The sequence below is a fragment of the Oncorhynchus nerka genome, linkage group LG8, assembly GCF_034236695.1.
Source record: "Oncorhynchus nerka isolate Pitt River linkage group LG8, Oner_Uvic_2.0, whole genome shotgun sequence".
In the NCBI taxonomy this organism is placed as follows: domain Eukaryota; kingdom Metazoa; phylum Chordata; class Actinopteri; order Salmoniformes; family Salmonidae; genus Oncorhynchus; species Oncorhynchus nerka.
This window is the reverse complement of record NC_088403.1, coordinates 26,545,225-26,561,315: the sequence shown is the minus strand read 5'-3', so window position 1 is coordinate 26,561,315 and position 16,091 is coordinate 26,545,225. Positions and strand designations below refer to the sequence as shown.

The 16,091-nt window shown below is 44.6% G+C and overlaps 1 protein-coding gene across 2 annotated transcripts; it reads right to left on the bottom strand.

The window, feature by feature from the left end:
* Positions 1–671: 671 nt before the first annotated feature.
* Positions 672–15,352, bottom strand: LOC135572900 (PCNA-interacting partner-like). Of its 2 annotated transcripts, XM_065021582.1 has the most exons (7): positions 15,261–15,352; positions 14,537–14,696; positions 14,250–14,401; positions 12,545–12,724; positions 12,332–12,413; positions 2,306–2,486; positions 672–1,781 (listed from the first exon to the last, which is right to left on the bottom strand). In XM_065021582.1, exons 2-5 carry the CDS (start codon positions 14,549–14,551, stop codon positions 12,353–12,355), a joined length of 408 nt encoding a protein of 135 aa, XP_064877654.1. In that variant the 5' UTR covers positions 14,552–14,696; positions 15,261–15,352; the 3' UTR covers positions 672–1,781; positions 2,306–2,486; positions 12,332–12,352. The 2 variants fall into 2 exon arrangements, with proteins under 2 accessions (XP_064877654.1, XP_064877655.1); XM_065021583.1 differs by lacking the exons at positions 672–1,781; positions 2,306–2,486; positions 12,332–12,413 and adding an exon at positions 12,855–13,008 and having other exon boundaries at positions 12,555–12,724.
* Between the last annotated feature and the right edge of the window lie 739 nt (positions 15,353–16,091).

Here is a 16,091-nt window from a genome sequence, read left to right as displayed (position 1 = left end):
AAATGGCATCAATCCCAAATGAAAGGAAAAACACCATCCCAAAGTCCAATTAATTTTGACATTGGATTCTATAACCCTTTCATGTGTATTGTTATATGTTTGTTGTATCATGCAAGCTAGATAACCTTCGGGTTTGGTTCACCAAATCTGATTTGGCAATAGAATCATCAGTGGATAGAGAATACTAATGTAGAGGCTGGCTGATCCACTAAAGGAAGCTTGCCAGACAGTGACCTAGCATTCTGTCCCACAGGACATTGGACTGAAAGGGCACACCAGACGTGGCATGAACACAGCTTTCTCCCGAGCCCTTCCTGTCCTGCCCGACCAAGCCACAGATCACTCTCCTGCTGAATATAGCCTGAAAGTAGAGCGCAGGGAGGCCGACCTTGAGAGTAAGTATCGACCAGCGACTTCCTTTCGTTATTTTTTTCTTCTACGGTTCCTGTATCCGTTCAATCGTGGGCATTAGAAAGATCACCGTCATTCAGCATCCCAAATGGGTGACTTGACACGATACCGGCATTAAAACCATCAATGAGGGTGTTGACACTTTTCACCATGATATTCCATTCATTATTTGGAACAAGAGTTTTATCAGCTGGACTTCTGACATATAAAAGCAACAAACTGAAGACTGTTGAAGGTTATGACATTAATATTAAAAACAGTTTAATGCTTACATTTTTTATTATTTTTTTTAATCACTGCAATTCTACCAATTTTATTCCCTCCAGTGCTGCGATGCATGATAGGACGAGTGTATCGACCCTGTTCGCAAGCATAAGAGTGTGGTGGATCCTACACTGCTGCCCTGCCGTCTGTCAATCTCCTGCAAAACATGATACCCTTTCCTTATGTGTTCCTTACATCTGTGGCATGGTTCTAAAACACAAACCATGTATAAAACTATTAAAAATGTTTTGAGAAACCTGAAAACAATTGTACGTGTCAATTCTGGGTCACATAATAGAGCTACATTTGGAAAGTCACCATTGTTCAGGTGAAGAAAATAAGAAATTCTATACTGTTTATGATAGTAGTAGTGAAGATGCATGTGAGAGAGGAGAAGTGTCTAGCGGTGGGCCTTTTGTCTAAGAGGGAGAAACTGCAGGCCAAGCCTCCGCAGATCGGCTATCAAACAGATCTGCTTGGGTTTTAACCACTCTCAGACTTTCCACATTGCCTCAACAGCTCTTCTGCATCATTGCATTACACTCTCCCACAGACGCACGACAGCTGGTGATCTTTCTTTCAAAATGATGATGTCTGTCAATTGTTGGAAAGCACAACAGAGGCAAAAAATAAATAGAAAGTACAATAAAGCCTCTGAAATCAGGCCAAACTCCACTGGGGGAAAAACAAGTGCAATTGATTACAGGAACATTCAGCTTCAAAGAAGACAGACCATTGATTAAATAAAACATTACTAGTACTGCAATCTACTTCAACACGACAATGAATAGTTTACAATCTGAAGAAGCTGGTGAGCTTGCCCTGTCTGGCAATCAGTTTCTTCTTACTTGGTCTTTCTTCCCTGACAATTTGGTTGATGTTACAGTGGTGGAGGGGTTTCTTCAGAGGGAGCTGGTTCTCTGACCCACAATGTTCGCTACAATCCACCAGCTTCCGTTTATAGGCCTTGCTGCTTCCTTCTGTCTGGATGTTGGTCTTCAGACCGCCCCCGCCTGCTCCACTCCTGGGCCCCAGCGCTGTGGCAAGCCCCCGGGTCGTGCCTCCTCGCTGGGCCTCTTTCCTCTCAGCCTCTGGGTAAACCTCCACTGGAGAGAGGAAACAGTAATAGAGCTTAACAATTGGGGTCGAAAAAAATTGACATAAGAGAGGAAGGAAAAAGGGGAAAGAAAAAAAAACGGATAAAATTGCTGACGTTAGCCTGTAGTTTAACAGCCAGAGTGTTTATTCTAGCGGGCTGAAAGTGAACATTTGTCATGTAAACCGATGGCGCAGAGCCTGGATTCCCACAGAAAGAAGGGGGGGGTTAGGTTTTTACTACAGATGTGGGGGCGGCCAGGTTTTATAAAATGGGGAATCATTTAAAGGTTGATCGTAAGTACCAGTCCCAGGGCTGGGACTGGGCAGGGTTCGAGGCCAGGGCTGGGAAGGTGGGTCTGGGCATCGATCCGAATCTGTGGCGTCAGAGGGAATAGAAGCCAATCCCTGAAGGGACTGCGCTGCACTATATGTGAGGAAATCTGGAGCAGTTCACCAGCATGCATGCAGATTAGTACATGCAGTTACAGGTCTCTGAGAAAGGGAGAATGATGCCACAACTAGACATTTTTACCTCGGCTGTCGAGGAGCTGGGCAGAGGTGGAGTCCACAGTAGTGAGGGTCCACTTGGGAGCCTGTTGCACACAAGTGGGGCCCTGGATGATGCTGGGTAAGTCCAGCACGCGGTTGAGGGGTGGCTCCGAGTCGTCCTGGTACGTGCAGGCAAACTGAGATCAGATGGTTCGCTCTCTGGCCTAAAAAAAAATAATCAAAGAGAAACTATCACGGCTCTTCAACCCTGTTCCTGGAGAGGTACCCTCCTGTAGGTTTTCGATCCAACCCCAGTTGTAACCATCCCGATTCAGCTTATCAACCAGCTAATTATTAGGGTCAGGTGCACTAGATTAGGGTTGGAGTGAATATACAAGATGGTAGATCTCCAGGAACAGGCTTGTTAATCTAAACTAATTTGTTGCAAGTTCTGGAGGAAAAACTTCATTACCTCACAATTTTTCAGCCAAGCCGCCATTAGACAATGAACCTAGATTCCCATTAAAAAATAATAATCATTCAAAAAAAAGTAGCGAGTCTGATCTCCAGAGCCCACGATCGCAGCAGCCCCAGGAGTATACTATGATTGAAGCTAGAGCTACTCAGGTTTTTCTAAATCTAGCCAGCTTCAGTTAACTTCTCATTCTCAGGCTTCCTCCATACTACAAAAGTGTATATTGATTGTCCGCCGTAACTGCACATGCATGTCGCACATGGCTAGTCAAACGCCAAACTCTTCATCGAGACAATGCCGAAACCTTAATCCATGGGCGAGTCAGTGCCACTCTTTCATTTCTGCCGAAATCAAAATGAATGAAAAGTCATTGCAAATTCCGCAGGCGATGGTGTGAAATAGGCTTGAAGTGCAGTGTTTACTTGAAATATAGTTTTGCTGTGCTTATCAATGCACAAGCACCCCCCCCTCCCCCCACACACTCCTATTGATAAAATAGCATTACGTCATATACAAGTTTTACTCTGCGTGAAGTTTCAAATGCATTGTCATTACTGTGTATTTAACATGTCATTTAGCAGATGCTCTTATCCAGACCAATTAGGGTGCCTTGCTCGAAGGCTCGACAGCTTTTGGCTCAGGGAGTCGAACCAGCGACCTTCCGGTTATTGGCCCAACGCCTGTAATTTGAGGCATTTTATTTTTATCAAATATTTTTAAAATCAGTAGTCTACCTCAAATTAAGGGGTTGACTCAATATTTGTGAGAGGGAGGGAATCTGATTTAATTGGTCCTCAACTGTGGCTTCATTCAGGATAAATTGAGTTTGCCAGCCTGGGATCAGGTTAGTTCTGAAGTATTCGTTGCTGTAGAAATGTGGCTGGCTTAAAGGTGAGCGAGCACTGTTGTGGAACTAGCCAGTGGTGACCTGTGATTCAGGGCAGGTGGGGCAGAGCTGCACCGGATTAGCTCAAATACAATATTTTTTGTTTTTGCATGTCATTTTGGCAATAAGTGTCACAACAGTTTGCAGACAATGTCAAAAAAAATGTTTTAAGTATCATGGAGTTAAAGCCGCATACAAACATGGTCTCTTTTTTGCTTTCTTGATTAAGGCAGCTCCAAATTGCAGGCGTTTCAGCCTAGTGCTTTCTGTGGTGCTGGGCCAGCGGAAAATACGGAGCATAGGTGTTGGTAATTTTCTCTAGTTGTGCCGTGATAGGCTCAGTGTTCTGTCACTCATGGGGACACTATGCCACCGCAAACGAGGAGAGCTCGAAAATTCAAGCACCTTGGGTGCTGCCATAGATTTACATTAGAAGTGCCCATCCAAGAAGGCTCAAGTTCAATGGCCACAGATAAAATGACGTTATAACAACAGTAGCTTTGATTGGACTGATCATGTCAAAATCATACTTTCAAAATCTTAGCTAGCAATCAGTAATTGTGAATCAAGTCGACACTCTACTGGCAAATCCTTGTCATATGAAGATAGAACGTATCAGTACTCATCTTTTGATGACTTCTGTAACCGTAATAGCCTTGGTTTCATGCATGTTAACATTAGAAGCCTCCTCCCTAAGTTTGTTCTTTTCACTGCTTTAGCACACTCTGCCAACCCGAATGTTCTAGCTGTGTCTGAATCCTGGCTTAGGAAGACCACCAAAAATTCAGAAATTTTAATTCCAAACTACAACATTTTCAGACAAGATAGAACTGCCAAAGGGGGCGGTGTTGCAATCTACTGCAAAGATAGCCTGCAGAGTTCTGTCCTACTATCCAGGTCTGTACCCAAACAATTTGAACTTCTACTTTTAAAAATCCACCTCTCTAAAAACAAGTCTCTCACCGTTGCCGCCTGCTATAGACCACCCTCTGCCCCCAGCTGTGCTCTGGACACCATATGTGAACTGATTGCCCCCCATCTATCTTCAGAGCTCGTGCTGCTAGGCGACCTAAACTGGAACATGCTTAACACCCCAGCCATCCTACAATCTAAACTTGATGCCCTCAATCTCACACAAATTATCAATGAACCTACCAGGTACCCCCAAAGCCTTAAACACGGGCACCCTCATAGATATCATCCTAACCAACTTCCCTCTAAATACACCTCTGCTGTCTTCAACCAAGATCTCAGCGATCACTGCCTCATTGCCTGCATCCGTAATGGGTCAGCGGTCAAACGACCTCCACTCATCACTGTAAAACGCTCCCTGAAACACTTCAGTGAGCAGGCCTTTCTAATCGACCTGGCCGGGGTGTCCTGGAAGGATATTGATCTCATCCCGTCAGTAGAGGATGCCTGGATATTTAAAAAAAATGCCTTCCTAACAATCTTAAATAAACATGCCCCGTTCAAGAAAATTAGAACCAGGAACAGATATAGCCCTTGGTTCTCCCCAGACCTGACTGCCCTTAACCAACACAAAAACATCCTATGGCGTTCTGCATTAGCATCGAACAGCCCCCGTGATATGCAGCTGTTCAGGGAAGCTAGAAACCGTTATACACAGGCAGTTAGAAAAGCCAAGGCTAGCTTTTTCAAGCAGAAATTTGCTTCCTGCAACACTAACTCTAAAAAGTTCTGGGACACTGTAAAGTCCATGGAGAATAAGAACACCTCCTCCCAGCTGCCCACTGCACTGAAGATAGGAAACACTGTCACCACTGATAAATCCACCATAATTGAGAATTTCAATAAGCATTTTTCTACGGCTGGCCATGCTTTCCACCTGGCAACTCCTACCCCGGTCAACAGCACTGCACCCCCAACAGCAACTCGCCCAAGCCTTCCCCATTTCTCCTTCTCCCAAATCCATTCAGCTGAAGTTCTGAAAGAGCTGAAAAATCTGGACCCCTACAAATCAGCCGGGCTAGACAATCTGGACCCTTTCTTTCTAAAATTATCTGCCGAAATTGTTGCCACCCCTATTACTAGCCTGTTCAACCTCTCTTTCGTGTCATCTGAGATTCCCAAAGATTGGAAAGCAGCTGCGGTCATCCCCCTCTTCAAAGGGGGACACTCTTGACCCAAACTGCTACAGACCTATATCTATCCTACCATGCCTTTCTAAGGTCTTCGAAAGCCAAGTCAACAAACAGATTACCGACCATTTCGAATCTCACCATACCTTCTCTGCTATGCAATCTGGTTTCAGAGCTGGTCATGGGTGCACCTCAGCCACGCTCAAGGTCCTAAACGATATCTTAACCGCCATCGATAAGAAACATTACTGTGCAGCCGTATTCATTGATCTGGCCAAGGCTTTCGACTCTGTCAACCACCACATCCTCATCGGCAGACTCGACAGCCTTGGTTTCTCAAATGATTGCCTCGCCTGGTTCACCAACTACTTCTCTGATAGAGTTCAGTGTGTCAAATCGGAGGGTCTGCTGTCCGGACCTCTGGCAGTCTCTATGGGGGTGCCACAGGGTTAAATTCTTGGACCGACTCTCTTCTCTGTATACATCAATGAGGTCGCTCTTGCTGCTGGTGAGTCTCTGATCCACCTCTACGCAGACGACACCATTCTGTATACTTCCGGCCCTTCTTTGGACACTGTGTTAACAACCCTCCAGGCAAGCTTCAATGCCATACAACTCTCCTTCCGTGGCCTCCAATTGCTCTTAAATACAAGTAAAACTAAATGCATGCTCTTCAACCGATCGCTACCTGCACCTACCCGCCTGTCCAACATCACTACTCTGGACGGCTCTGACTTAGAATACGTGGACAACTACAAATACTTAGGTGTCTGGTTAGACTGTAAACTCTCCTTCCAGACCCATATCAAACATCTCCAATCCAAAGTTAAATCTAGAATTGGCTTCCTATTTCGCAACAAAGCATCCTTCACTCATGCTGCCAAACATACACTTGTAAAATTGACCATCCTACCAATCCTCGACTTTGGCGATGTCATTTACAAAATAGCCTCCAATACCCTACTCAACAAATTGGATGCAGTCTATCACAGTGCAATCCGTTTTGTCACCAAAGCCCCATATACTACCCACCATTGCGACCTGTACGCTCTCGTTGGCTGGCCCTCGCTTCATACTCGTCGCCAAACCCACTGGCTCCATGTCATCTACAAGACCCTGCTAGGTAAAGTCCCCCTTATCTCAGCTCGCTGGTCACCATAGCATCTCCCACCTGTAGCACACGCTCCAGCAGGTATATCTCTAGTCACCCCAAAACCAATTCTTTCTTTGGCCGCCTCTCCTTCCAGTTCTCTGCTGCCAATGACTGGAACGAACTACAAAAATCTCTTAAATTGGAAACACTTATCTCCCTCACTAGCTTTAAGCACCAACTGTCAGAGCATCTTACAGATTACTGCACCTGTACATAGCCCACCTATAATTTAGCCCAAACAACTACCTCTTTCCCAACTGTATTTAATTTATTTATTTATTTTGCTCCTTTGCACCCCATTATTTTTATTTCTACTTTGCACATTCTTCCATTGCAAAACTACCATTCCAGTGTTTTACTTGCTATATTGTATTTACTTTGCCACCATGGCCTTTTTTGCCTTTACCTCCATTCTCACCTAATTTGCTCACATTGTATATAGACTTGTTTTTTTTTACTGTATGTTTGTTTTACTCCATGTGTAACTCTGTGTCGTTGTATGTGTCGAACTGCTTTGCTTTATCTTGGCCAGGTCGCAATTGTAAATGAGAACTTGTTCTCAACTTGCTTACCTGGTTAAATAAAGGTGAAATAAAAAATAAATAAATCAGTTATACAGTGCATTTGGAACATATTATGACCCCTGGACTTTCCCCACATTTTGTTCCAGCCTTATTCTAAGAGTTAATAAATTAAATGTTTTAACCAATCTACACACAATACCCCATAATGACAAAGCGAAAACAGGTTTAGAAATGTTTGCAAATTTATCAAAAATAAAACAAATACCTTGTTTACGTAAGTATTCAGACCCTTTGCTATGAGACTCGACATTGAGCTCAGGTGCACCCTGTTTCCATTGATCATCGCCTGTGGTAAATTCAATTGATTGTGGACATGATTTGGAAATACACACACATCAGAGCAAAAACCAAGCCCTGAGCTTGAAGGAATTGTCCATAGAGCTCAGAGACAAGATTGTGTCAAGGCACAGATGTGGGGAAGGGTATCAAAACATTTCTGAAGCATTGAAGGTCCCCAAGAACACAGTGGCCTCCATCATTTTTAAATGTAAGAAGTTTGGAACCACCAAACTGAGCAATCAGGGGAGAAAGGCCTTGGTCTGGGAGGTGACCAAGAACCTGATGGTCACTCTGACAGAGCTCCAGAGTTCTTCTGTGCAGATGGGAGAAGTTGTTCAGAAGGACAACCATCTCTGCAGCATTCCACCAATCAGGCCTTTATGGTGGGGGACCAGACGGAAGCCACAGGACAGCCCACTTTGAGTTTGCCAAAAGGCACCTAAAGACTCTCAGACCACAAAAAAAACAAGATTCTCTGGTCTGATGAAACCAAGATTGAACTCTATGGCCTGAATGCCAAGCGTCATGTCTGGAGGAAACCTGGTACAATCCGTACGGTGAAGCATGGTGGTGGCAGCATCATGCCATGGGGATGTTTTTCAGCAGCAGGGACTGGTAGACTAGTCAGGATTGAGGAAAAGATGAATGGAGCAAAGCACAGAAGTGGCTTCGTGACAAGTCTCCAAATGTCCTTGAGTGGCTCAGCCAGAGCCTGGACTTGAACCCGATCAAACATCTCTGGAGAGACCTGAAACTAGCTGTGCAGACACACTCACCATCCAACCTGACAGAGCTTGAGATGATCTGCAGAGAAGAATGGGAGAAACTCCCCAAATACAGATGTGCCAAGCTTGTAGCATCATACCCAAGAAGACTCGAGGCTGTAATCACTGCCAAAGGTGCTTCAACAAAGTACTGAGTAAAGGGTCTGAATACTTATGTAAATGACAACTGGGACCTTGGGGTGGGGAGACAAGCTCTGACTTGGAAAATATATTTGGAAAGGTCATGGTGTACAGTGCGAATACTGTAAGAATTGCCCATGTTCTGAATTCTGTCGCTGTAGATTTCAAAAGTGCTGAAATAGACTAGTCTTAACTCGCTCATTAAAAGTCTTACTCAAAATTGAAGATTGCCTCATCCACTCATCATTCCCTTATGCCATAGCTTGAACATCTCAATTATCAGTAGAAACCACATTTGTTTTAGCAAGTCAGCCATATCAGATATGTATTTTTTTTTAAAGGCAGTAAATGAGGCTGAATTTCACAGCCAGACAAGGCTCCACTGATATCCAGGTGAAGTGGTGGTAAAGGTTAACTCCATGGTGCTGAAAAGAAAACTCTGCTGTTGGGAAAGCTTTATGTGGGCCCTAACAGTTTGTGGGCACTGTTTGTCACAGTTATAGTGCAATTCATGTATTGTTTAGTGTTGTGTAGTGGCTTTGCTGGCATGCACCTTTTAAATTTTTTTTTTTTTACGATTGGGGTAGTTATCCCCACCAATACTTACATGCTAAAATTGCCAATGGAACTGTCTCTCTCTCGCTCTCTCTCGTTGAACAAAGTTACCCCGTTAAGGTCTCAAACCACGTACGTAGTATAGGGCTCATGGACCGGTTTCCTTCGTAGGAGTAGCGTTAAATCTGTCTCGTTAACGTTGCACTTGAAAACGCTCGTAATCTAACGCCTGCCTCACACTCATAGAACAGCTAAGTGCGTCAGGTGCTTTCTTACCCTCCCGCATCACTTTCTATACAGATCCCCGCGAAACAAAGAATCACATGGTTTATCCGTCTGACCACGGATAACAGAAAAACCAAGTTGTCTTTGCAATTGACAAACAAGCGAAGTATAAAAATATGCTACAAATGAAAATCGAGATAACATGTATATTTCAATGCTATGTTCAATCAATTGAGTTATACATGTGTCTACTTGTAGGCTACTCTGTATAATTTCAATACATTGCATGGTGTGTAGCCTACTGTATCATGTGCGCAATATGCCAAATCTGTGATTTAACTGAATTTTTATTGGGTAGGCATTACAATAAACCGCGTCAAAATTTGCAGCAATGGGTGGTAATATCGCTCGGAGCTGATCTGTTGTCAGTATTTTGAAATAACTTTTTATAATTAAGGAAATATTTGAATGGAGAAAGCGGAGCCGAGAGTAGCACTCCCATCATCCTGGACACATGCTCCAAGATGCACTTCACGACCCTTCTCTCTGCGTTGTGTTTTGGGAGACGCATGTTACATATTTAGCCGTTTTAGGCAAGAGTCATCGTTAAAAACACCCGTAAGCCTAAATTCCATCACTATCGGGAAACCGGGCCCTGGCTTATCCACTCCTTTATCCCGTTTGATCTTGGCCTGCTGGGGATTATCACAACTCAAAGATTTCTCCCTCCAGGCCAGCAGCAGAACCACAGTAGGGAAGAAGGAATCCATTGGAGAAAAAAGAACGGTGTGCAAAGCTGGGTGGGACTGTAAAGCAAAGGGGGGAAATTAAAGTCCAGAGAGAAGGCTATTCAAAGAACTCTAAATAACTTCTCAAACGAGCACATAAAACAAAATTTAACCCTCGGATCACCAAGCATGAAATGTACACGTAGCTCGTTACATGCTGATAAAAACGCCTCGCTAAAGCCAGAAATAATGACGGACAGGGGAGAACATACCGCAGGCAAAGAGGTGAAAGACTGACAAGACGTCCTCCTGACATACAGCTCACACTTAATCCAATTACAGCAGCTGGAAAGAGCAGCATCTACTTATATTACAGGGAGAGGATGGGGGGGGGGCACTGCAATGAAGGGAGGGGGCACTGCTTCTGAGGCTGTCCTAAGACAACCTCTATAGACTGGTTGGCCTGGCCAGGCTAAGGTAAGCCCATCCCGATGAGACCTCAAGGAACAGCAGGTGCAAGCAATTGCTCTGTTCTCGGGTCTGGTGTTTGTTTTTGAATGCACGCACACAAGCCCAATAGCCCACCTGCAAGATCGGGATATTAGGTGAGGAGTTGGCAGACACATTGTGTTCTTATGGCAGCTCCTCTTATGATGAGCCAGCTTTCATTTCACGGGGAAGAGGAATAAGTCAAAGCATTGAAAGGCATCTTGTTACAGAGATCAAATTATCACAGAGACGTCAATCAATAATGTATCATACTATTCATCCAAATTATGCAATTCAATACATCATTAAGCTCACTTAACTTGCTATGTTTAATCTGTCTGAAACAGACACAAAAGCATGGAAAAAATAACCGCAATGCAAAAACTCAAATGTGACCATCTGCACGTGTGCCAGGTGACTGCCGTCAGCGTATGAGGAAACTATTGGACAGGGGCCCGGGTTGATAAAGACATTCAGCAGACAACAACCATTCAAGTTTCCCTTACTAGTCGAGTTAAGTGACTGATATGGCATCTTTAAAGTGAAGTGGATGCAGCTTCCGCCCGCCGAGTTCAGGAAGCGGTGAGCCGCCCAGGGACCATTACAGCGCACTCACAGGAAGACGGCCAGAATGTGGGGAGCTAAAGTGACATCTGCTAGCGCAATCAAATAAAGGAGCCCATTTCCACAAAATGTGTTTAGCACACATGTTTGAAAGGGGTTCAAGCAGTCTTTCATGTAGAGACAGAACAACCCAGCCCCTTTAAATCTCAAACTGTCATTGTTTTTAGAGGAGTAAGCAGTTTCTACATCCAGGTTGTATTTGCGGAACGTTATACTTGTTACTGACGAGCACAGCATGTTAGCGCCAGGTCTCAATTCTACTAGCGCATCGTGGAAACAGCAAACATGTACACGGAGGCAAGTCGATAAGCCCACAGCCTTCCAGGCTGCAAACACCACACTGCTAACTGAGAATCTCCACATCCGCTGGTTATATCAATCCGTTTATATCAAGATCATTTGGGCCGATACCAGTATAGTATCGTGGCAAGGGAAAAAAACAAAAAACATGAAGCTTTTTTTTTTCTTTCTCCAAGCTACAGCAGACAATCTGTATCCTTTAAAAAAATGTATTTTTAAAAGGACCAAAGAATTCTGTTTTGTGTTTTCATTTTTTGCTATGGAAAAATATTGCGATACTGGTATTGTCCCAGGCCTACTGATAATGAATGAAAAGAGAACACATCTAGGGATGCTATACCATGACCACAGTAAACAGGCAAAACCTCAGAGGGATAGACAAAACCAGAAGAGTAGAGCATCTTCTGACCAGCTACTTATCAAACCAAGAGGGTGGAGCACTGTTGAGAAGCATAACAAAACGTGTCACTGGGAGGTTGCCGGTTTGAATCCCCGATTGTAGAGGAGTAGTTCTATACCCCAGACTCAACTCAGAGCAACACACTGGATTAACGGTAGCAATAACACAGCTGTACAAACGTGAACGTGTAGAAGCCAGTTATAAGACGAGGGGCGTCAACTGAGCAAATAAATAATACAATACCCGGGAAAAATTACAGGACATAAAGACATTATTTTTCAATGTTTGGACATCTGATTCAATGTTTCGTATTCGGGTCTCCTGGTCCTACTTGGAGGGTGGGAGGTGGGCGGGCTGTGTGTACCTTGGGTTTGAGTTGATCTTGTCACTCCTGGACGTGGGGCTGCAGGGGTTTTGGAGAGGAGCCTGTGGGAACCTCAGGGGATCTGAGGACACAGAAGCAAATCAGACTGAAAGCAGCTGTTTATGAGTTAGAGGTTAGAGAGGCTGTGAAAACCTATGAATTATTAGCATATTAAGCATTGATTAGTGTGTGTGCGTGCGAGATGAGGCTTACCGGAACAGTAAGAGCATGCAGGTCCCCTCCTCCCCACGGAGAACAGCCTGATCCACAGAGAGTAAGACGGCCTTGTTCCTGAATGGCGGTGCCAAAGAATCTTCATCCAGCAATGCTATCAGGACCTTCAGTCTCCCGAACTCCATAAGCAGTGGTGTGGTTAATAGCATGGTATCTAGACTGAAAAGGATATACACACAACCATATAGTGTTAAGATGATGGCGTTGATGTGGATCAAACAAAAAGGGCCATGACATATACATGTAGGCTGAGAGAGGTTGGATCCGTTGGCCCAGAAAGGTGTCATACCCTGGCTGGGCTGATCCCTGTCCCACTAGCCGACTGCAGTCTGTGGGACAGGTGGATCTGAGCGATCTGCTCTTTGAGGTCCTTGGCGGTCTCATTGTGTATGCTGCAGCTGACATCTCCACTGGCCCGCCCCTTCAACAGAGCTGCCCTGATACTGGTCACCAGACAAACGCCAGCAATATTGAGAAAAACAGGCGTACATAAAACATAATAAAACATTTGTAATTATCTAATCCATTACGAAGACAAGTCAAGCAGCCTTCTACTTATAGGCCTCGGGTAGAAAGATTATAAAGACGCTCCCTTCTTCTAAGGGTTCACTCATCACTTTTTTATTTCACCTTTATTTATCCAGTCACCACTGACCATGAAGTGACTGCAACATTATTGGGGTGTGTGAAAAGAGCAGCAAGTGTCAACACTGTAGCAAGGTGGGGTGGAGAAGGAGCAGGCTAGATTCCCTGACCCAGCTATGATGAGGGGAGTGAGTCTGGAAGAGAATCATCTGGGATACCAGATGTTAGCTGAACAAGAGGTCCTGAACCCTTCAGAAAAGGTGTTTGTGTGTGGAAATACAGTACTCTACTGAGGGTGTGAAGGGGGAGGTAGGGGTGCAGGCTGTTGAAAGAGCCATTCTGGCATCAGATCAGTCCAGTGTCCCATCAGAGAGGCACCACAGCAGAGCAGGGAGAAAATCCTCAGTCATAAACACCCAGAAGGCCCCTGCTATGAGGGAACTGGGACAATACATCCAATATAATGGACTCTACAGCTATATATCTGAGTGCCAAGGTGTCAATCATCTAGCGCTGTAGTTGCTACTGCAATTCAGGGGAAACGAGGCCTTGTTGTGACACAGCAGGGCTTCTCCCATCGCATTAGATCAAAGTTCAGTCCACACGTTTTCATCTTAACCACATTTGTGGCACTGCCAAACGCTTGATGGAGAAAATCTGAATCAATCTGTAATTATACACAGGCCATGAAAGTGATCAATGAAATCTTAAAGTTTGATGATAATTTAACTAAGTAATCAAACCAAGGAAGGAACATATTATCTTTTTACTTCTAGTCAATTTTACTTTGATGTAGCCGAGATAAACATGTTTTAGTAATTCACATGTTATCATGAGAACCTGGGGCAGAAGTCATTAGGGGAAAATCAGATCTGTACACAAGCAATAGGCAGGTGGGATTTGATGACAAGGGTAAGCAGAGATGGAGCCTGCCAGGCCAGGGTGGTATTCATTAGGCACCAAACAGAAGAAAACAGACAAACCAGGAGGGACTACAGTACAAAAACATATCCATTACTAATGGTTGGGTTTTTACCATCCATTCCAAAATGTTTTGCTACAATGTGCACTAATGAATACAACCAAGCTGGTTGAGTACCTTGGGTCAGGGTTGTCTCCCAATATCTCCTCCAGATTGTCTGTGAAATGGACAAAGTCTGACAGGCCTTTAACATGTTTCCTCAGGTCAGACTCAGCGGGGGCATAGCCCTTTCCTCCCAGCTGGACCGCTCTGGCAAATGATGTCGCAGCCTGCAATATATAGATGATTAACATTACGAGATCATAGGATTGTCATGTTGTCAACATTCATTGGCTAAACCCATTCGTCAGTGTAATGATAGGAAACAGACACGGAAAGTGTAGAGGCCATTTTGTCATTCTTACCAAGAAGAGTGACATGTTCTTGCTCCGTGCTTCAGGTCAGTAAAAGCTACACGTCCGAGCGATCTGCCAGGGGTGTCAAGGGTGTGGGCTAGGGCCATGTCGTTCTTGGAGTTGACCAGCTGATCCAGATAGGAGCAGAAGACCCTCCTCGCCACCTTTCCTACCCATTGGGGATTTAGCAGCCTTTAAAAACAACAGCCGATGCCACAAACTACACACACGGCCCCATTTAAAGTCAGAACACCATCTTCAACCCAAACCAACATTTCAAAAACCTTGTCATCCCCAGGCAGTATTACAGTAGCAACCCGTATTCTACCCACTCATAAATCAGACAGTTGACAGGGCAGCAGCCTGGAGAGAGCAGCGCATGTCCTAGCCCACAATGTCTGTTGCGTTTTAAAACATCTGCCTGGTAATTTAATTCACATTTCGCTCTTAAATCTGAGTGATATGATTTAAAGTTCCTGTTAATAAGAGCGAGACAGATTCCAGTGCCTGAGAAAGACTGGAAAAGCTAAGAGAGAATGAAAGGCTTGCCAGGCTGACTGGGAAAACGAGAGGGAAGATTGAAAGAAAGTACCTTGGTTGCACAACGATATGAGCCAATGTAACATTTAATATTCTGGCCATACCACCTTCTCTCATGTGAGGAGAGAATGGAGAGTCAGTTTGCTTACACTATGCTGACATGTTCACACATGCTTATGACATATCTGCTTACCTGTGTGCTGCATGGCTTTGACTCGCTTGATGAGTCGAGGGGACCTGGGACAGGGAATCCCTCACCTCATAGGTCTCCATGTTACTGGACTGAAACAGCTGGACCATGGCAACAACATGAACACAGATTTGGCAGTTAGCGTAACTGGCCTTCGAGACTATATCAAACAGTTGACTAAAACCTCCAATCATGGTCATTCATCCTAGTTTCAATCAGGCCTAATACTCACTGAGCTCAGAGGCTCCTCAGGGTCCCGGATCAACCCTCAGCTGTTTGTACATAGAGTGGATATCAATCAGGTCCATAGTGTTGGTGCGCTTCAGAAAGGAGTCGCATTCTTTCCTGATGATGTCATAGTTTTCTGGTCAGGAAGAGTCATTGTAAAGGGGCAGGTGAAGTTTGTCTAATAGTAAGTGTTTCCAGGCCATCAGGACGTCGCTCAGGGCAACAGTGAACTCTCCACTCTCCTGTCAGAAGAGAGCAAAAGCAGATGGCTTAAAGCCATGACTGCTGCCTGTGAAGGGGATCAGAATGCATAGTTCATGGTGAATTATCCTCCCATACAGTCTGGTGGGACCAAGGGTGGGACAAATTATGTTATTATTATAGGGTCAGGAGTCTTTCCTGACCATGTGATCAGGGGAAACCAGGCCCAAATGGCTATAATAGGGGTGCAGATAAACTCATTGCCTTAATGGCGTAACTCCAAAACGTGTTGTCACTAAATGTTATGACTTTGATCCCTGTGTCTGTTAGGACCACAGTCACTGGCGTACCACAGCAGGCTTAGGGGGCCTACGTGGTACGCAAGAGTGGTACACCAGAATGGAC

Bases quoted from the DNA above. Each gene is read 5' to 3' on its own strand.
- LOC135572900 (XM_065021582.1), bottom strand. The intron at 12,725-14,249 runs GTACTCAACCAG...TATCCTTTTCAG, and splicing joins GGAGACAACCCTGACCCAAG to TCTAGATACCATGCTATTAA. The intron at 12,414-12,544 runs GTAAGCCTCATC...CTGTGTCCTCAG, and splicing joins TGCATGCTCTTACTGTTCCG to ATCCCCTGAGGTTCCCACAG.